Source organism: Aphelocoma coerulescens, chromosome 8 (assembly GCF_041296385.1).
Source record: "Aphelocoma coerulescens isolate FSJ_1873_10779 chromosome 8, UR_Acoe_1.0, whole genome shotgun sequence".
Taxonomy (NCBI): Eukaryota; Metazoa; Chordata; class Aves; order Passeriformes; family Corvidae; genus Aphelocoma; species Aphelocoma coerulescens.
The window spans coordinates 9,001,691-9,022,911 of record NC_091022.1 but is presented as its reverse complement, the minus strand read 5'-3'; the positions used below and the strand labels follow the sequence as shown (position 1 = coordinate 9,022,911).

General features: G+C 44.0%; 1 protein-coding gene across 3 annotated transcripts in view; it reads left to right on the top strand.

Moving 5' to 3' along the window:
- ATF6 (activating transcription factor 6) overlaps positions 1 to 21,221 on the top strand; it is a 74,428-nt gene that overhangs the window by 48,321 nt on the left and 4,886 nt on the right. For all 3 annotated transcript variants that reach the window (XM_069022674.1, XM_069022673.1, XM_069022675.1), the window contains one exon: positions 7,350 to 7,434. In XM_069022674.1, coding sequence (XP_068878775.1) covers positions 7,350 to 7,434 — 85 coding nt within the window. The remainder of the gene's footprint in view (positions 1 to 7,349; positions 7,435 to 21,221) is intronic.

The window sequence follows — 21,221 nt, the reverse complement described above, 5'->3', positions numbered from 1 at the left end:
TTCCCTACCCACAGGGCAAGGATGATGGTATTTAGTGCCTCTTATTTAGGATGTCAAAGTCAAAAAAGATATTCAAATAGCTTGGGTAGAAATGAGGCAGTTCATCTTGGGTAATTCCAGAGTGAGGGATTTGCAAAGGAATGGGGATCTTGCGAGAAGCTGGTAATTTTGCAGCTCTGGTGTTACTTGGTTAACAGGATGAAGATAGATGTTTCAGTAGGACAGAAGGTTAATGAGCGTGTCTTTGGAGGTGTGCTCATGTTCCACTTCCTGGAGGGAGACACAGTGCCTTCTCAGAGGCCCACTGGGTAGAGTCAATAGATACCTGATAACCAGCATATTTCAGTGTTATCTCAAGACTGATAGCAGAGAGGCTGATGCCGTGTGAAATTCTATTGTGGCTTTTCTGTGGGTTCCTTGCAGTCATTATCCCATCTTTCACCTGCTCCCCTACTCTTCATGTCATGGATTCCCTGTAAGGATCCATGAGGAGGTGAGTAGATCTCCTTGGATTTCTAATGTCTACCTTTAAAAAAAAAACTCAGACACCAAGCAAACAAAAAAACTCAATGCATCAACTTTAAAAACAAGTCAGCTTTACTAAGTTCATGGTATGATGAGCAAAGAGTGGTGGCTATGAGTCACAGTTTGTGTAGAGGTTTTAATTGGTTCCTCCTCTTCAGCCTTGTATGTTGAATAAAGGGATTATAAGCCATGAAAATAGAAAAACGGAATAGTGTATCAATATTTTCCATCTTTGTGTGACACGTGCTTTACAGCTGCCTTTTGTGCACCTCCACAGTGCTTTGCATGGTTGTGAACTGCAAAGGACACAGTTCCCAGCAGGTCTCTGTTATTCTTAGTAGTCTCCATAACCTTTCTAGTTCTTAATCCAGGAGAGATCCTTTGCTGCTGGTTCTCCTTTACACTGAGAAAGCACTCCAAAGCTGAGCCCTGCTCGTGGACAAGCAGCAGTGCTGCCTTTGGAGGGAGTGGGGGAAGCTCTTCCAGAGGAAGCTTGTGACAGAGTGAATTTTCCATTCCTCTGAGGTCTCTGGGATTTTCACAAGGCTCTCTGACTCACAGCGAGGTGCTTTCCAGTTAGTTTGCTTTTAGAGCCCAGGCCATATCACATCTGGCAGTAGCACAATTTACAATAAAAGGCTAAAGACTTCTTCATTAAAAGGTCCCTCATGTGGAAACTAAACTGGATAGCAACTCCTTCTTCTGCAGGGACAGTGACTAGAAACTGTTCCAGAGTGCAGTTAGGTTTTATTTATGAAAATTTGTCTGGGAATGGCAGAAAGGTGTAATCTTACGCTACAGGACATTTTATTGACTGTGGGATTGAGCTATTTCTGGTAAAACACTTAAATAAAAATCATATCTCTTCACTTCATTCCATCTCTGTGCACAAAGTATAGGCTGTAAAAACCACCTGTGCACAGAAACACAGGGACTGGAACAGCACTGGCGTGAAAAGGAGCAATTTTGACAAAAATAAAAGCGGAAAAAAAATCTCTATTCCCACCACTTTTTGGAGCTTTCTTGTTCTGGGACAGTCTTCTCCCCATCCCTCAAAATGGGCTTAAAACCTAGAAAAGTAATTAGATGCTATGATTAGGGGTTAAATTCTCAATTGCAAACTGTCTTCTTTAATTGTGCTGCAAAATCAAACTGTTAATGTGTGCTGGCTAATGTCAAGGTTAATACAGGTAGAACTGGTACAATTTCAAACCAAGTTAAATGATTATTGTTAAACTGGTAAAAGCTACTGGGACCTCTCAGGGTGGGCTGTCAAGAGTGGTGCAGAGAGGCTGATGCTGTGTGAAATTCTGTTGTGGGTTTTCTGTGGGTTCCTTGCAGTCATTATCCCATCTTTCACCTGCTCCCCTACTCTTCATGTCATGGATTCCCTGTAAGGATCCATGAGGAGGTGAGTAGACCTCCTTGGATTTCTAAGGTCTATCTTTAAAAAAGAACCACAGAAACCAAGCAAACAAACTCAATGCATCAACTTTAAAAACAAGTCAGCTTTACTAAGTTCATGATATGATGAGCAAAGAGTGGTGGCTATGAGTCACAGTTTGTGTAGAGGTTTTAATTGGTTTCCTCTCCTTTTTTTTTATCTGTTCTCAAAACTATCCCCATGCTTTTCAGATACAAGGGTCAGAAGTGTTTCCAGAGGCACTCTCCCCTCTGCATTTCTGCCCTGTTTAACATCCACTGATAGTGAAGGCAGTGTTTCAGGAACTTCTAGCATTTTCAGATGGACCAGTGCTGCCTCCAGTGTGGTGTAACCTCAGGGGACCATATGGTTGCCGTCACCCAAATTAATCCATAATGAAATTATACAGCCATTTCCTCTACAAATTTGTAAACTTTCATACACATCCTTTTTGAACTGGCAGAGGAAACCAGAAATGCCAAGACCTGACTCCCATTTACATCCTGATCTGTGCTCTCTGCTCTTTGCGGTATTGGGAACTGCTGGGGTAGATGAGAATCAGCCCCTTGGCTCTGAGTGCACCTTGGTGAATTCTCTTCCCTGGGGAACAACCTCCGTTTGTATTCGGAGAGCTGCTGAGATCCAGCCCTGGATTCCTTGAGAATGAAGTTCTCAGGTACCATTTCTTGGCCAGGAGTTGTGTGCCAAAGGCTGTGATGCTGTTCAGGGCCAGGTCAGTGGTCTGTGTAGGGGAACAGGACAGAAGCATCACATCTCCGGCAACAGCAGAAAGCCTGAAACAATGATCTTGAAATTTTTTAGAAGTGTTATATCTGTTGTTTGTGGGACAAAAAGCTGGCTCGTGGGCTCTGTCAGCTCAGGGGTTTAAGAAGTCTAGCTCCTTGGAGTATATGTACTCTGGATGAGTCTCTGAAGCAGCATGCAGTTTTTTGGGCCTGGGAGAGCACATTTTTGTTGCACATTCTTTGTATTGCCAAAAGCATACCTGTAAAGAAGGTCCAGTGCCATGTCATTGACTCAAAATCCCTGAAGAGGTTCAGAAAAAATAGATTCGAAAGACAATGCATGGATTTGATGCACAATTTTTGTATGATCGAAAAAGCACTTTTTTTCTATCTGCTTTATCTTGAGTTCACTAGGTGTGGTCAGATTAACAGATAATCTTTTAAGCTGTCAGGAGATGTTGAACACTGCAGAAGCAGTGCCATTAAAGAAAAATGTCCCCTCAGTGGGATGTGGGGAGCTCCTCAGCCTGGGTTGGCGGTGGCTGTAATGTGGTCCTAGAATCACAGCAGGAAGAGTCAGGCTGGAAGAGGTTGAGGCACACAATTCCCTGGGAGACTTCTTAGTCATAAACAGAGATGAAAAAATGCCCAGCTCCAGTGTTTGTTTGCTGTAAGAAGCCTTGGGAAGCTGCTGGACAGAGTGCCCTTTGGCATGCCGAGGCGCCTGGCTCCATTTGCCCCCTCTGCTCTGGCAGCTGCCTTTGTTGGTTGCAATATTCTAGCACGGAGGTGGTCTCCAAGGCAATGGTAAAGATCGAATCTCCTCATCAAGGCAAATTGCCAGAACAGCACATTTAAGTTTTCCTTTGGTATTTTAATCCAGTCTCCTCAGAGCTTTTATTGCTGTAAAGCAACAAATGTCACTGGTTTTTGCAAAATATTATCCTTGGTTTGTCAGAGATGGATCTCTTAACGAAGAGCAGGGCTCGTTGGGACATCTTGACAAAGCCTTCGTGGGAAGTGGGCTGGGGGCTGTGTTCCTGGAGCCTTGGCTCCCGCATGGATCACATCTGTACCTTGCAGGGTACATGCTCCAAGCCACTGGGAAGGGTCAGAGGCTCGGCCTGCCCTGCAGCAGCACGACCAGCAGCGTTCACACAGGCAGATGTGCTAAATATGCTCTAACAAAGCACATTTACATCAAGTGTCGTTAATTAAGACCTCAGAAAAGCCTTCTGAAAAATACTTACCCATACCTAAGCCCAACAGCTAAGAAGGTAAGAAAAATCTGGGGGAATTGATTTGACAGATAGTAACCTCTGGGACAGGAGGAAAGACAGCTCATGCTGAGAGTGCAGAGCCTTGCGGGGCTGGAAATCCGCTCCTTTGTGTCCCGTGTCACGCGGGCTTCCCTCAGATGCGTGCACCTCTCCTCCAAACAGTCCCTGTAATATTTTCCTCCATCGTGGGCATACTGCGAGGATTAATTCCTATGTGTTTCTGTCACACAATGGAACAGGAATGGAGGAGGTGCAGGACTGTTCCCTGGGAGGTGCTGTGGCTGATGGGATATGCATTGCAAAAGCCAAAACAAGCAGCATTGCTAGTTCTACTAATTTAAAAGCCAAGAGTCCAGCTTAGAAGTGATGATAGTTTAAGAAACAAAATGAAATCAAAAAGACCCATGACTAGTATTTTTTTCCTCTAATGAAACCTCATGGTATGCAGTGATGATGTTTTGTTTACGTCCTTAAACTACAGGAGTTAAAACCAGGTTTTTTTAATAAAAGCTAAAATGTCTGCAACTTTTCATGCATCTAGGTAGGAGGGACTTTGAGTACCAAACCACATGTCATGAGTCTGAGGCTGAAGCTGCAAGAGCAGCAGGACTTTTGGAATATTCTAGCACAGTGGAGCAGGATTTCCACTGCCATTTTGGCTGTAGGGGTTAGAGATACATGAGGCTCTAAAGCTTAATTCCTGCTAGAGTCCTGATAACACTGATGTGATATGCAAGAAACCTCAGAATCCTTATTGCAGTTCCATGTGTTGTTGAGACTTACTAAATGAAGGTAATGTGTTCGTGGCTGGATTTTTAGTATCTGTGTCTATATTTATCTGTCAGACCATCTCATCTGGCTTCAGTATCACAGAGCTGTAGAGATGATCAAAAGCAAAATGACAATGCAGAAGCAAGGGCTCGTTTGGAATATTCTTCCAGGCTGATATTTTTCCAGTCATTCTGCCAGCAGTCTCAGGTCTGCTTTGTCTGTTTAAACTGTCGTCTGAGTGTAACTCCTGGTCCCAGCCAAAGCCATCTGTTGTTGGGTAATAGTTCTGACTTACTCTGCCTCTCGTTGACACTCATGCTCCTGAGCCAGATGCTGACTTGCAAAATTTGCTTTTATTCGTTTTCAGTTTTATACCATGTGTTAATATCACAAACAGCATTTTAATTTAGGGGGGGGGTTTTTGCCTACTGTTTAAAATTAGTGATGAGTAATAGTGTCACCCCCCTCTGGGATGCAATTCAGCATCCTTCAGAACAGTACAGGACATTTTAGAAATACATTCTAAATTATGTTTCTAAATGTCTAATTTCTTTCAAATCACTCATCTGTACACTCATTTCTGTGGCATAGAATTAATTATGTATTGCTTTCAAATAAAGGTTTGGACTATTTGAAGACTTTCAGGCTTGAGAATGTTGTGGGTGGCTAACTGTGGTCAAAATATCTGATATTCTGCAGCATACCCTTTTGACTTCAAAGTAGAGTGAGGGTAGTTAGGTAACTTTGCAAGTTTGCACTGATTGTCACAGTGCATATTAAAGATAAAGATGATTAGAGAGATAGATACATTTCACCAATTCCAGATTTGTAAAACATCTCACTGTAGCTGGGCAGCTTCCAGACAGTCTGTGCATCCTGCACATCAGCTCCTGGGAGCAGTCTGGGTTTAGAGCTTTTTGTTTGTCTGTCTTCTCCAGAGTTGGTGTTGAATCACTCAGAGGTTGTGCAGCAACTCCAAAGCACATTTGGATACAGCTGTAAAGTCCTTGTGGTAGTTCTTAATACAGTTTATACATAGAGTAAATAAAGGTGCCATTATAAGGCAGTGTAAATTAATGCACCAATCTTCAGATAGGTTAGCAAAAAGCAGTTGCTGCTTGTAATGACTCTCAGGTGATCATCTGTGCAGTACTTGTGGTTTGGGAGGTAATGATGATGTGGACTATCAGAAGCATTCAAAAAGAAAAAAAACAAACAGTATAAACATTTTTTAAGCTCTGCTAAAAATAGTCATCAAATCATGACAAGGGCATTTTTACAAAATGTAATTTAATGAACATCTTATCTTTGGCCTGTTCCTTTGGGAACGTTGGATTTCGAGAACAGTTTTTATGTAAGGTTCATTGTCTTAGTGAATGTTGTCTTAAGTGGTTCAGAAGTGAAATGGGAATTACATATGTGATCTGAGAATTATACCAGAGTGGTTTTATAATTTTGGTACCAAAATGGTTTTTGCAGACATTTATTTAAGTAATGTTTTCTTCTCATGGTCAGTCATTCGGTGTTTTGAGGGGGGAAATTTTTGATGGGAAAAAAAGAGAGTGATATTTCTGCAATGTATTTACAGAATATCTTGATACGTTTAACACCTAACTTTATGTGTAACTCAGTTCCCCGAATCTTAAATATAACAGTGTAGTGTTTATATTTTAAAATGGCAAAATTACAGTTACCCTGACATTAATAAATTAGTGTGTCCTGAAGGAAGTCTCATTCAGTCTGCCAAAAAGATAACCTTGCCCAAAAGTATGAGATGTTTGTGTGGAAAAAGCATGGGAAAGCATGAAAGGAGAACATCAAACTGGCTTAATAATATGGGAGATGCCTGGACCAGAGCTTTTAAGTTCCATTGGTAAGGGAAGAACCATATTTTTCCAGGCTGCAAGTTGAGCAACTTGAGTTCAGCACAGCAAGAGAACCCTGAAGAAAGGCTGCATTTTTCCTTGCAGGCCAGGTCCGTATCCAGAGCATTTCCTCCAGATGCAGCTTCCACTGTCAGAGCCAGGGTAGTCAGTTTGAACACTGCTGCCTTACAGCAGCACCCACTAAAGATAAGATACTAAAGCACAGCTTTACCATCCAGCTTCCCTGGAAGGTTTTGTCAGCAGAGCTTGTGTTTCACACCCCATCCCAACTCTGAGCAGTAGTGCAGTCCTGCTGCACGAGGCGTGCTGTAGAGCTTGACAGAGACAGCAAGATGACTTACATATAAAGTAAACAGCTCTGCAAGTTAAAGCTTCGATTCAGCAAGGTCCTTAACATGTTTAAATATCATTGAAGTCAAGTTAAATTACTTTAATCATACACATAAGCACTCTGCTGAATGAGGGCTTAATAGTAGTTTCTATCTCTTTCCACATGATCAAGGCTTTTTCATGTTCTGCTGCATGCAGTAGGGATTTCTTCTTGGTTACACAGCATGAGCAATTGCTGTGACTTTTGGAAGACTCCCTCAACAATATGAATTTTCTGAGCTGTTGTAAACAGTTCCGTGTGGACTGCCAGTAAGAGAGAATGGAAAGGCATTTTCCCAGCTCTCCACTTTGAGAGTAGATTTAACACATCTTTTCTGCTGTTTTCCAGGACCACCTGTTACTGCCAGCTACCACACATAACAAGACCAGGAGACCAAAGATGTCTATAGTGCTGCCAGCTGTAAACATCAATGGTAAGTGCAAAAGAACAAAGGGAACGATAAGAAAACAATTTCAAAGAGATGTGCCTGACTCGTACATGAAAAGCAGACTTAGGCCAAATGTCTGTCATTACAGCTTTGCAAAAGAAGTAAAACTGGTCATTACTGGGGTTTAGTTGCCAGGGTCCCCACTGGAGATGGGGTACTGGCAAATCCCCTATGCTTAGTCACCCAGACTGTGAGGAGAGGTGGGGAACTTGGCCAGCAGTTGTGCATTCTGGCTCCTTCAAGGACATGGATGGTGTCGTCCAGTCCTGGTGATTTGTACCCCGCTGATTAAGGGTTACATGAATGGGATTTAACTTCTCTAACTTGGTTGCTTACAGAGCCCGTGGAGACTGTCCTCATCTCCTCATTTGGGTTCCTCCTACGCCTGCTTAGCAGGGCAAATTCCTTGGCCTTGCTGGTTTGTTAGGATGCTGACTGCCTTCCATGGCCTTCCTCAGCTGTTTACCACACTGTTATACAACACTCAGTGTGAGTGGGACCTCTCAGCACCGCATGGTCAGGATTAATAATCATCATGTTACCGTGCTGCAGAGAAAAAAAAGCAGAGAAAAACAGCTTTGCACTGGGGCACAGGCTTATTAGTGCACAGCAATGTTCTGGATCAGCATTTCAGTCCCACATGAGAGACAGGACATGACTTGCACAAATATATCAATAATTCAGATGGTGAGGAACTGCCAAATTAGGACATGTTTGGGGCACAGGGTCACTGCCACATGAGTGGCCACACTGCCACACTCTCAAATGCTTTGAGAACCCCAGAACAGTGTAAACTTTACTTTCTGAATAACTGTGCACATAATGCTTTTTTAAAACATCTGTGTTTTACAGTACATGTGAATCATAAACTCAAATGTTATTGTTAAATCCCAGCATGCCGAAAACATTATCTGATGTTGCGAATTTCCATAAACTAAGAAAAAAGAATCAGTTCAGGCTTTCGGCATTTTGATAATTGCACTTTCCCATGCAGTACAGCCGAGTGTGATAATCTGTACAGCTGTCCTAGGGGAATTTTTATTAGATGTATCAGAATTATTTTTGGCATTTATCTGCCTGAAACTCCCTTTTTATGTCTATTACAAAAATCCTTTTCTGGCTGACCTGAATTATCACGTGCAAGTGGGCACTTTATCACTTGAAGTACAAACACTGTTTCTAAATTACAAAAGTATTTCTTAGCATTTTACTGAGTCCTGTTTAACTTGAAATAACTTTTCATTTGTTGGAGTAAATATAATTTGGAAAATAAGCATCAGAATCCAGTGACAAATCTTATCCTTCATTAATAATGAAACATCGTGAAATATTTTCTTCAGTTCTTTGGGATTTTTCTTTGGAACATCAGCATAATCCAAGAAATAAAAAAAATGTCCAGGGAATTGGGCAGAGATGTCGAAACAGATGAGACACAAGAATAGCATTAAGTAAACAACGGCACCAAACATGATTCCTCTGTGACACCCAGCCAGGTGTTAGGACAAAAGTTACAAGACACACAAGAGCCAGTAGGTAACTTGGCTTGGTTTTCAATTTGACCATTGATAACCTGGAGGAAATGACTCCCTAAAATGTTCTGCCTGGAGAGGAACCCATTTCTCTCCTTTGAGAGCATTGCTTCTCCACCCTGTTCTGCCTCTGTGGGGACTGGAGACGTCCTGCACAAGCATCTGGAAGTTAGCTGAAAACAAAGCTTTCCTCCCAGCTGTCCGCTGTTTTTTTAAACCCACCTTAATTCTTTGTGCACCTGCAGAGAGTTGGCTGCTGGAAAAGAACGAGTCCTTTGGAGAAATTGGCAAAGCTTTCAGTGAAAGAACTTGTCCCCTCTTTCCTTGTGCCTCAGCCAGATCTCTGTGCAAGAAGGGAAACCTTTTCTACTGCCACTACTTTGCCCTTCCTTTTTACTGCCACAGCCCTGGCAGAGGAGATGACAGGAACGCAAGTGAAGGGGTCTTTGTTTTGAAACGTTTTCAGAACTTCATCACTTGCTTCTGCAGGGTCTTTTTCTGTGTACTAAAGTTTACCCATGACGCTGTTTCCAAAGATGAAATACTTGACAGTGCAGTTGAGAACCAGCTATTTGAACTACTTGGACAGTCTTTTCCCAGCAGGACAGTCACCCTTTTCTGATCACACTTTGATTGCTCTCGTGCCTTCTGAGGTCCACTAGAGACTGCGTTTAGCTGGCTTGAGCCATTCCTGCTGCTGGCTGCAGGGACAGAGAACAGGGGTATGGATGATGAGTATGAAGTAGAATGCGTTGTCCACTGCTGTCCTACATGGCTCTGCATGGTGGTTCCTGATGTGGTTCTGCAAGACTGATCTGGCAGTTTTCACCAGTGTACAAAACAGAGTCAAGGTTACAGCCTGAAGAGTTTTTCTGGGAGGAAAGAGGCAGTCCTCGTGCTGTGAGGTAGTGACAAATGTCAACAGACAATCCTGTGATTGATGTGTCCATGCACATGTGTGCAGTCAATAAGATGGAAGTTTAAAAGAAGATCTTGTTCAAGGCAATAGCAGTGTGTTATTAATTTTCAAGATACAGGCTTGCTTTCAAGTGTTCAGTTGCTCTGTGTTGGAAAAGAGTAAAATCAGGAAAAGAGTAAAATCAGCCATTACCTTGTAACCTTGTGCCATATGCTCCTTCTCAGGGTCAGCCTCAATCACCCATGCCCCTCAGTGAGCATTTAGGATAGAACCAGATCCTCACTGTGCAGGTGCACAGGAACGTATTTGCCTATTTAAATATGTTTAATATGTTAACATATGTTAAATACGTTTAAGTGTAAATTTTTTTAAGTATAGGAACTTGTTACATATTTGGTACATGTTAATCCTCCACCTCTTAGTTCCTTTTCCTTCTTCACCCCTGGTCATAGCCCCTTTCCAAGCTTGCTGGGCCATCCTCCAGTTCCCAGTCAATCCTTTTTTGCCTCCCCTGATGCTCAGAGCCCTTTGCCCTTGTCCCATGCCCCTGCTGGCTGCTGTCCTGTGGTACAGCTCTCCCTTTGGCCCCTGCAGCCAGCCATGCCCAATTTTGACCTACCCCTGCCCAGTGTCAAAGCCCCAACATTTGTGGACACGTGCAGTACTCACAGAAAATCTGCCTGGTGGTACCTAAGGACCTCAGCATTGGTAAGCCTGGAAGGTAAAAAGCAGAACTGGGGAGTGCTAGTTGAAGGCACCATTGGTATCCCTTCCTGAGAAGTTACTGCAAGAAGAAATGTCTTGCAGTTTCTCATGGGAATGAAAACGAACTGCAGTCTACAGTTAAACTCAGACTTTTGTTTTCAAGCAAGTCATGTTTGTTATGCTGGATTGCAGCTATTATTTTAGAAATCTAACTATGCACTTGAGACCAGTTAAATCTCCAGTAGGTTTCATTCCTAAATTTGCTTTCATTGTAAGTCAGAATGTTGTTGGCTCATTAAACTAATTCCAAATTGACATATAGGCGGTGCCTTTCTTGAAGTTTAAGTGAAACCATCTGCCATTAGCCTTCTATTTATTTAACTGCTGTAAAAAATGCAGTGGGTTACAACGTCGATCTTTGGATCCAAGTAACCTATAGAGAACAGCATAGCTGAGCCACTCTTCCCACAAGCCTTTTGTTTGCAGAATGCCTGCAGCTCTGCAGCCCAGCACAGCCCAGCAGGACTGCTCTCTGCAGCACACAGCAGTGAGGCAGTGTCAGAGAACCAGGTCAATGTTTGGCCCAAGAAGCCCCTTTCAGGAATGCAGCTCTCCCTAGGATTAGGTGAGGGACTCTTGCAGCTTGCACTTGCTCTTGGTAGGAGCGCCTCTAAGTGTCTGTGCAGTGTGTACACCAGGTATACTGCTGGCCTAGCAGCAGCACAAAGACCAAAAAGGCCTTTTTTTTCTTCTTAGGATGCCTGTGCAAAACAGTTCCCCTATATGTGAAATTCCTTCTATCATTCACTCTCTTTAAACTGAGGGTTGGTGTCTGCGCTCTAAGCCAAAACAAAAGTGAGAGACCTGATGAGAAAGCCCCTGGTGAAATCTAAGGCTCATTTTCTTGGAATTGGCAACCATGAGAGAGAGAGTTTTGAATTTTTTACAAATATTTTGGATGGATCCTTAGTCTGATGTAGCCCAGTGGGGCTTGTCTTCAGTCTGCCTTTGAGGTAGCTGTTTGTGTGCCTGACTCTTGATAACCTCTATGTTTCTGGGTTCTTAAGGAGCCCTGTTCTCTTAAGGGTTGCTTTTTGCCATGAAATCCAACAGCAAAATAATCTCCCAAAGGCAGAAATGGAATGGAATGACGACTTCAGCAAAGTCCACATGCTCTGTTGTGTTGGCCAGCTTCTGATCGTGACCAGTTCCCTCAGCTTCCCTTCTTGCCATCCATCATCATACTGATGTAACAGACTTCAAAAGTGCTCAGAAATACACATTCTAATTATAAAGGTGGAAAACAAATCTAGTGGTGAGGCTTTTTGATCAAAACTGGAGCAATTTCTGCCATCAAGCAGCATGATTATTTGCATGCAGCTACAAAGAACCTCCTTTCAACTGACAGCCATGTGCAAGCAAGTCACAGATGTCCAAGGCTGGTAGCAAACTGTCTGTGAAGAATCTGTAAGGCAAACAGAACCCACACAGACTGAGGAGCAAAATAAAAACAAAAGCTCTTTGGGAAGTGACAATGGTCTGTAAGTTCCCATGTCTTAGGGTTGAATAAATAAAGTTGAATAAATAAAATTCAACTTCCTCTGCCTTTCAGGGTTAAGCAAACAAAAGATGCTGTTTCCATTTTTCAGAGCAAGAAGTAGAATTCCCAGTCAGTCACTGAGGAAGGTCTAAAACAATACATGTCTGACTGAACAGCAACTGCCTTCCCTTGAGGTTACTGCTTGACATCTTGGGAAGCCTCTCTCTCACTTTGGATAGCTTCAGAACAGTTTCCAGGAGGGTGATGGCCCCCGTTATCCATAGCTGTTGTCCTTTGTTGTTCTCCTTGTGCCTAAAAGCCAAGTCTCAGTGCCCATGGCTCCCTCTCACAGTTGCTGTCCTTGGCACCAGGCTGGGAAGCTCGTGCCATTCTGCCAGGTATAGAGAACACATCCCTTGGCTGCACAAGCATGAGCTATAGAGATACTTCCCTCAGTGTTTCTGCTTGCTGTCTGCATTTAGCAGAAAGTGCTGAGAACTCAGCACAGCCTTACAAGCTGTAGTGTGAGTAGAAAGCTCTGGAAGTTGTGTATGTGGGATTACAACCTAGATGTGAGATGAAAGAAGGGTGACTGCTAAGGTTTTACAGGAAAGTCACTGAGAGTCCATCAAGTTCTCTACACCAAGATGTAGCGAAGTACATCTGAGAATGTGTCCAATGCTGTTGTTTCAGTCATTTTGAAACTGCCATTCTTTTGCTTCTTGAGCTGCCAGTTGAGGAGTAAGAGTAGTTCAGTGAAGTGTGACTAGGCAAGAATCAGAGCCGTAGTTAGCTCTCAGTCAGACCTCACGGCAACAGCTGATCACTGAGCCTGGGCTGATGTACTAGTTTGAAAACAAACCAGTGAGAGGCACCAAGTCAGAATAACAATTTAATAGAAATTAAAGGAAAGGAAAAGAAAGTAAAAGAAAACACTGACAGAGTCAAGATACAACCGGAGTCCCTATTAGGCAGGGTAGTGGTAGCAGTCTGGTGGAATGGTGGCTGCAATCCTCTGAAGTGGTGATCCTGCAGTAAGGGGGTCTGCTCTTCCTCAGAAAGTCCAGCGGTGGCTGTGTAGCTCCTGTCCTCTGGAAATCCAGTGGAGCCAGTATCTTTGGTGCTCAGAGTCCCAGATTATATCCACGATGGGATGCTTGGTTCCTCCCTCTGGGTGGAGCATCTCACAATGGGGTAATGAGTCATGAGGCCAAGTGTTGATTAGGCTCGTTAACAGAAGATGGTCCGGAGGGAGTTATCTCTGAGTCCTGTGGCAGGACAATGATGGGCCATTAACAGCAAGATAGTCTGGGGGGAGGAGGCAAGGAAACACTGCCCCACCTGATTTCAATGGCTCATGAGGATGGTAATAGAATACACCTCAACCCAGGACAGCTGAGAAAGAGGGAGAGCCTGCAGTCTTCTGTGTGCAGCCATGGACAAGCAGCATGTCAGGGTACTGTGGTTCTCCTGTAATTAGGAGGATTTGCTAATGTCAGAGATGTACTTCTGCTCCCCTGCTCATGTACAGCTGTGCTTCAGAGGTCAGGATTGAAATGATGGCAGAACACAGTTTAACAAGGAATTTTAACAACAGATTTTAATAATCTTGTAAGATGCTGATATTTGCATTTCTGTTCTCAAAGTCATGTAGAAGTGCAGTTTGTGAAAACAAAATATTCCCTCAAACTTTGCTACATGTCTTTGAATCAGAATTTATCATTGCCTAGATTAAATCTTAAATAGAAGTTTTCAACAGCTTTTGTTATCTTTGAAAGACTTTGCTCGCCCCAGCCATGTTTGTTAATATGTTGCCTTTGACAGAAAGGAGGAGATTAAATTATTCAAAAAAGTATGAAAGAAATCATTCAAGAATCCGTGCACAAAAGTAATGGAATCTGTGTCACTTGAGTTCATGTTTATTTATTTGGACAGGAAACGATCAAGAAATGAAATCATGAAGGCTTATTCCCTAATGAGTTTTCATAACGAGCTGTTTACCTAAATTGCTAAATGAGTAATCTATTTTTATGCATTAAATAACAGGAAGGTTATTTCAGAGGATCTTCAGTGCCTTTTTGCCCGTTAATTAATACAGAAAAGAGTATCTCATGGGTTTTGCTAGAGCAGGCCAAGCAGCAGTGTGCCTGGTGTTCCCTGTGCAGACAGGATAACTGCTGCAGATGGCATTTTGTTGGGAACGCGCCGTTCACCAAGGGGGTAGAGAATTAGTCATCAATTAATTGGGCTTCATACTTAGTGTTTCCAATGCCAATGTGGATTTATTACAGCAGATTGGTTTTTCCATACAAATGACACACTTCTATAAAATTCACGAAGTATAATTAAAAAGAAGCCTGTGACATAGGCTGGCAGCAGGAACGCCAGTGTGGAGCCGCAGAATTGGTTTGAACTGAGCGTGTATGTGACTCCTGGATGTTCCTTAGCCCTGCATGCTGGTGCTGCCATGGACATGTGCTCTCCCAAGCTTCACAGAGAGCACTGTGCTGCAAAGCAAAGAGGGAACTTTCACCCCAATCTGTGAGGTTACTGTTGCCGTCCTGGCTACCTTGTGCTGTGTGCAGCGTGTTGTAATTCTAGCCTCCAGCCTAGGCAATCTGCCTTAATATATCTTCAAATGTCGTAAATTCAAGATTATATAATTCCTCTTGGTGTGAAATTACAGGTGGCAAACACAGTTTTATGTTTGTGATACGTGGGCCAACTCTGGTAGCCCTTTATTTCCGCACTGATCTGAAGCATAATTATCCATAATGAGCTCACCCTGTAAAAACATGAAAAGCTGCAACAGAGCTGGTAGAGGAGGTTCACATTTATGAGTTGTGTCTTGAGGACATCACTGGAGTAAACCTAGAGACTGGTGAAAACACAGCAGTCTGAGAGGGCCTGTTTCAGTGTTTGGGTCACAGTCTCTAAGGAGACTCCTTGTCAGCAGGGCTGGGAGGCTGTTCCCTGCTCCTCAGATCCCGGGTCTGTCCTCCATGCTGCACTTCTCTCACCTCTTCATACAGCCCACCTTACCCCAGTGCTTCCTGGTGTGCTTCCTGGGCGTCTTCTAGGCTTGGGAAGTATTTGAAAAACACATCCTGGGCTCCTGAAGAACATTTTGGGTCATTCACCACTTCATTAAATAAATCATCTCCCTCCATCCTGCCTGACTCTGTAGCAGCCCCAGAGGAAGGGGCTGTGCCTTATCCTCGTGCAGCACAAATGCCTTTGGGTGAATGCGGATGAAGAAATGACTGCCAGCCCCAGCTGCCCCTCTCCATGGGAAAGAAGGCAGCCCTGTTTCAGAGCAGGACTCGTACATTAAAGCTGTAAATCTCCTGTTGCTGTAGCTGGGAGACACAAATGTTTGCAAGGGCTGTCTCTCTTTATTAGCGTGCTGCATTCAGACAGGCTCTGCAGTAGTTTCATAATTAACTGACAAGTGCACTGAATCACAGAAGCTCATGGGGAGGAGAGTGCTTGCCCCACACAGACAGAAGATGCTGTTAAAAATCTCTTCTACGAGCAAGAGCTGATTGCAGTATCTAAATAAATGAGGTAACTTTATGTATCCAAGTGAGACAGGTGGAAAATTCAGCTCATTCTTTGGATACTGTCCAAACTATAAAGACATTTCAACTGTAAGGGAATAGAGTCTCCCACAAGCCCTCTGTCTTAAATCAGTGACACACTTTAACACCAGGATACAAGTGATACTGGGTGACAGTCAAGGTCCATGTCAATCAGAATGTGATGCTGCCTCTTGAAAATAAAAATTAGGTCCAGTAGTTAAATTAATTTTATCAATAAGTGCCTACAACTTGAAGTGCCACAGTTCAAAGCTAAGGGCTAAATAAAATAGGAAAACATTAAAGGAAAAATGAGTGGGGTTAAAATGCTGGCAAATGAAGATTGATTAAAGATTAAAAGCTCACTGCAAAAATCTTTAAAAGAACACTAAAATATCCAGTGGGTTTAAGTAACACATTCACGTCAATTCATAGAAGTAAGAAGATATCTTTTAAACAATAGACATTGTAGCCAAATGAGGGAATAGGGGGGAAAAAGAGGATAATTTCTGGCAGACTAAATTTCAAACCATGAGAAGTTAAGCCAGAAAAAGATACTGAGGAACAGCATGCCTGAGGCATAAAAAAATTAATAAAAATATTTTTCAGAGTAAGCCTGCCAGGGAATCTCTAGTGCCTGGGAAGGACCAAGGTGTAAAGGAGCACTTAAAGTGGAAGTCAGCACTGCTAAAGGAAGGAGTAAAGTGTTCTTGTGCTGGTGTTAACCACTGAGGTTGTATAAATATCACTAAAATGGCAGGTGACAAGGCAAACTTTTAAAAAATTGCTTCAACTGAAGTCTCAGTTTTGCACAAGTTGGCAGAATCTGTGAGAGTTGAGTGTGTCCTGGCACACACAACAGATTGGGAAGAGAGCACAGCTCCTGCAGAGGAAAGTCCTACCTTAGTGCTCCATTGGAGGCCCCAGAGGCAGAGTGAGGATAAGGGTGATCTCTTCAGCACAGTAGCATACCTGAGTGTTCAGAAAACTTGGAAAAAGATAGTTCTTTGAGACTGCTAAAAGGAAGCAAGCTTTTGTGAGGCAAGAGGGAAGGCTCACTCACAGATTAGTGTCTCTCTAGAAGGTGGAAACAGATGGCCTCATTTTGCAATGAAGGGGTCGTTACCAGTCTATTCACACGCAGGTCTGTTCTGGGGAGATGCCATGGCTCCCAGTCCTTCCCTGCTGCACTCACAGGGAGCAGTGCCCTCGTCCTGGGCCAAGCCCTCCAGCCCTAGTTCTTGAAAGAAGCCTTTACTGGAATGCCTTTCCAGGCTACTCTCCTGTGTGCAGTTTTATGTCTTGTAAAGTGGGTATGTCTGGATTTGCTGGCAGTGGGGGATGTTTGTTTATCCTTTTAGTGCCTCCCAAGTGGGCATGGGATGGTTCTGACTAAGTGCATTGCTCTTCCTCCAGCCTCTTTCCTTCACTCCCAAGAGTTTTCTGTGCAGCAGAACTCCTTTGACCCTTGTCTTTATTTTCTCTTTGGGTTTTTTCCTCTTGTCATTAGCATTGTCACAGCTGGTTAGATTTTAAATATCGTCATCCTGCAACAATGCTACCCTGCCAACAACACACATATGCACAGCCAGAGCTGTCAGAAATGTCTCAGTTTTTCCGAGAAATGCTCCATCCGAGGGAGTTTTAAATGAAGTGCCTGCAAGGGTCAACACTGGTGAATGTGATCTTCTCTTCCTGAGATGACCATTGGCTCCCTCTCCAAAATGAGAGCAGTCACACTAAGTCCACACTGGGCCATATCCTCTGTAGCTCATGTTCTTTCCTTAGAGGGAAGTGACTGCAGCAGGAAAGAAGATTGAAAGAAGAGGTGGGCAGTCAGGTGGGAAATGGTGCCTGGGAAGAGCCAGCTTTCCTTCCCTCTCCCTGAGACCTCCCAGTCTAGACCAGGTACTACAAAGCACCGCTGGCACAGATTGGCCACTGACCTCATTGCTCACAGGTGCTGCTGACCAAAATCACACGGTGGTGTAAGCTAAGGGCCCATGATGCTCCTCACCCACAGCCAGTGCCAGTCTCTCCAGTAGCTCCATTATTTACTTCAGAGGCCACAGAGAGCTTGTTTCCTCCAGTTTGCTTGCTTGCCTCTCATGCCTGTGTATATCTCCCTTGGATAACCCCTGACACCACTGCTCCAATAGATGAGAGAGACTCATCTAATAGATGGAGAGAGACCCTGTCTCTTTGCTGTCAGCTTGTGGCTTGTCAAAGTGACTTTGATGATGTGGATCCAGTGTTTCAGACCATGGCCTTGTTTCTGTACTCCTGGAGATGCCTGTCTCACAGTCTGAGAGGTGGTAGGAGACCTGGAGACTGAAATGCCAGGATCTCACTTAGCCTGTGCCAGGAACTGAGGACAGCTGAGTTCACAGAGGTGACACCATTGCAACTGCTCTGTTTGAAAGCAGTTTCAAGTGGGAATTTGCTTTTAAAAAGGGGAGTTATTTGGGTCACACTATAACTTTCTCCCTTGCCTCAAACAATCCTGTCTAATAAGCCAATCTGTAAATGTTTTAGGAATCCTGCTGCGTTGTTGCAGTGAGCGTATTTTTAGTCTGTAATGCTGCTTCATTTATATACTTATTTGGTAGTGTATACCAGCCCTTCAGATGGAAACATTGTCCAGATGTGCTGGATAGGACAGTCAGGGCTTCTCAATGGAGATGAGATGGAAGATTGCAGAAGTGACAATGTGGAGAAAGCCCCCTGAGTTATGTGTGGGGACAGCTGCAGCCCTTCAACAGGCCAGTGCCAGAGTGCAGCTGGTGCCTTCAACTCCTGAAGCTCGCGCTTTCTGAACCCTGCTACCCTAAACATAAGCTCTGGTTTGGGCCAGGGCAGGTTACAATAAAAACTATTTGGGTAATTAGGTGCTAAATCATTCTTAAAGCTAAACTTTATCATTGTCAGCTTGGTGCAGCTCGCTGGAACACATCAGTGGCTCTTTGAAAGCTGCCCTGGTTCCTGCTGCTGTGAGAGATGGGCCTGCAGAAGGGGCTCCGAGGGTAAATTAACACTGAGACAGACTGAAAACTTTCTCTTTAGAAGGAATTGCGGAAAGCACAGAGTGTGAGTAGCTGTTCAGCAAAGATGGCTTTGAGCGATTTCGTGGGTTGGGATCACCCTACACACAGATGATTCAACGGCTCCTGTTTTGACATCAATTAAGCTGGTTCCAAGGGCAAATTCACCCTCTGCTGTTGTCCACAAGGAGGGGATGATTCTGCAGCCTTACTGACAAAGACAGGTAGTTAAAGTAAGGATGGGGCAAGTCATTTCCCTCCCTGTACCTTACGAGGAGCAAGGACATGTAGTCCAGATCTGTGTGACTGATAGTACCTTAAATGTGTGTTCAGTGAGCACAGCAGATACAGAGCCAGGCAGGTTCTGACCATTTTAAAGTCACCTACTCAGAAACCAGACAGTAGGTACACAGGTTGTCTGCTTCAAAGGCAGCTGGGGCCTTAGGAGAGGGTCTGAGGACTGAGCATCTCACTGAATGATGAAGTATTGCTCCTACAGAATATTTTTTTAGTAATCCACTGTGATATTGCCCAGAGTAAGGTAAAATTCATAGTTCTGGTAGAATAAGGCTCTATAAATGTACCTATGGCGTGAGTACACCTTCAGAAAGCTGTAGAGCTTTTCCATGGTGTTTGGTTACAGCCTTGAAACGCTCCAGCAAGCTCAGGTGGCCTTTCAGGGGAGCTCTGTTTCAGTTTCTCTGCATACACCCCTTTCACAATGAACATTTGCTGCAGCAAAGGTTTTTGGGGAAGATGTATGTAAGCAGGAAAGGATAAATTACCAAAATTGCATCTGTAAGACAGATGTGTCCGTAGGGCCAAACAGCCCGACGATATGTGTAAAGTTGAAGTCTAGAGAGACAGTTGACATCACCATTTGTTCTGACTAACTGCAGAACAAAAGTTTCATTGCCTGCCCTCTGCCTGTCTTCTGCCTTTCTCTGAGAGAGCATCTCCCATAGAAGTAGGTGCTCAGTCTCACAGACAGACATTTGAACAGTCAGCTGATTGATGGATGTCTGTGCTGCTGAGGGAAGAAGGAGGATTTTGGTTTTATGGCCTTTTCAGTAAGACAGTTTTGAAAATCCAGTGCTTCAAATATGAAGACAATCTTCTGTCATCCTCAGTAATTTGTAGCAGTAGTTAATACCCTCAGCCTTACTTGGTTTTGGTTTGGACTGCAGACTTCAGCTTTCATCTGTTGGATATTGCAACATGATTGTTTTTAGGGGGAGAGCAGCACTGGGAATTAGGTTTCTGTTCCCTAGACCAGGCTTGTGCTGGGAGTTTGGTACAGCCCCCAGGAGCTAGCAAGGCTCTTTGGGAAAGTGCAGTCAGAGCAGCAACGCTTGGCACAATTACCTTTTGCTATTAATTTGAAATAGTCAATCATCTGAAGCATGACTTTTAAACCTGTTAACAAATAATTAACTGTGGCACAGGCTCTTGGTCCAGCAAGGATGGCTCTTTAAGCCTGAGTCTGCACTGTGTGAGAAACTGTATGTTCTGAACTTCAAAGAGGAGCAATAAATCTATTTATAAATCCAGACACCTCTACAGGAGATCCGTTCCTGTGTTTTCACTTACGTAATCCCACGAAACATCAGTCATAGGTAATTCAAGACAATAAACTTTAGAAATCAGTCGGTGTCAGCGTTGCTCTGGGCCATTAGGCAGCCCTGTGTAATGCGTGCTGACCTTCCAGCCAGCGCACGAGCAGCAGGCAGCAGCCTGGGGCTGTCAGGCCTGCTTCACAGACACCCTGCTACCTGTGCCTCCCTGGGAGGGTGGTGGGTGTGTGCTCAGGCAGGGCAGTGCAGGCTGGCCTGAGCACTGGTTGCACACACTGACCCCTCCAGGGATCAGCCACACACGGCTGCTGAGCTCACTGCTGGGAACTGGGAACGGCCCCCTCTGGAATCCCACCCTCTGCCCCGCTGGTGCCTCCCAGATATTGGTACTGCATGGGAGGGGGAGGAGAGAAAGCCTGACAAGGCTGTTTTTAAATGATCTGACACAGGAATCACCAAGCAAAATCATTCGCTTGTACTGGGGATCAGATCAGACCGTGGTGTCCAGTGGAGGGCCCACAGCTGCAGGTGCTGAGTTTTGGGAAGGTGCTGACAGGAGCTGTAGTCATGAGCAGGCACTTGGAACTCACAGAAGGGCAGGATCAGAGAGACCAGGAGCGAATGCAAGTATGCCTGTGTGGAGCAAGGTACCTGAGGGCCTGATGGGCAGCTGGTCATCCAGCCTTTCCTTAAAAACTCTCCATCATGGAGATCCTCTCATCTCCCCAAGGCACTTTCATGCAGGGCTTGTATTTCATTATCATTACAAACTCGGTCAAAGTTAAATATGTTTCTCTTGAAGTCGAGCTGTTGTTTCTAGTCCTGTCATTCTGCTGGCTTATCCACAGCAATCCTCTGCAGTCCTCAAGGTTTTTCTGTAGTACTT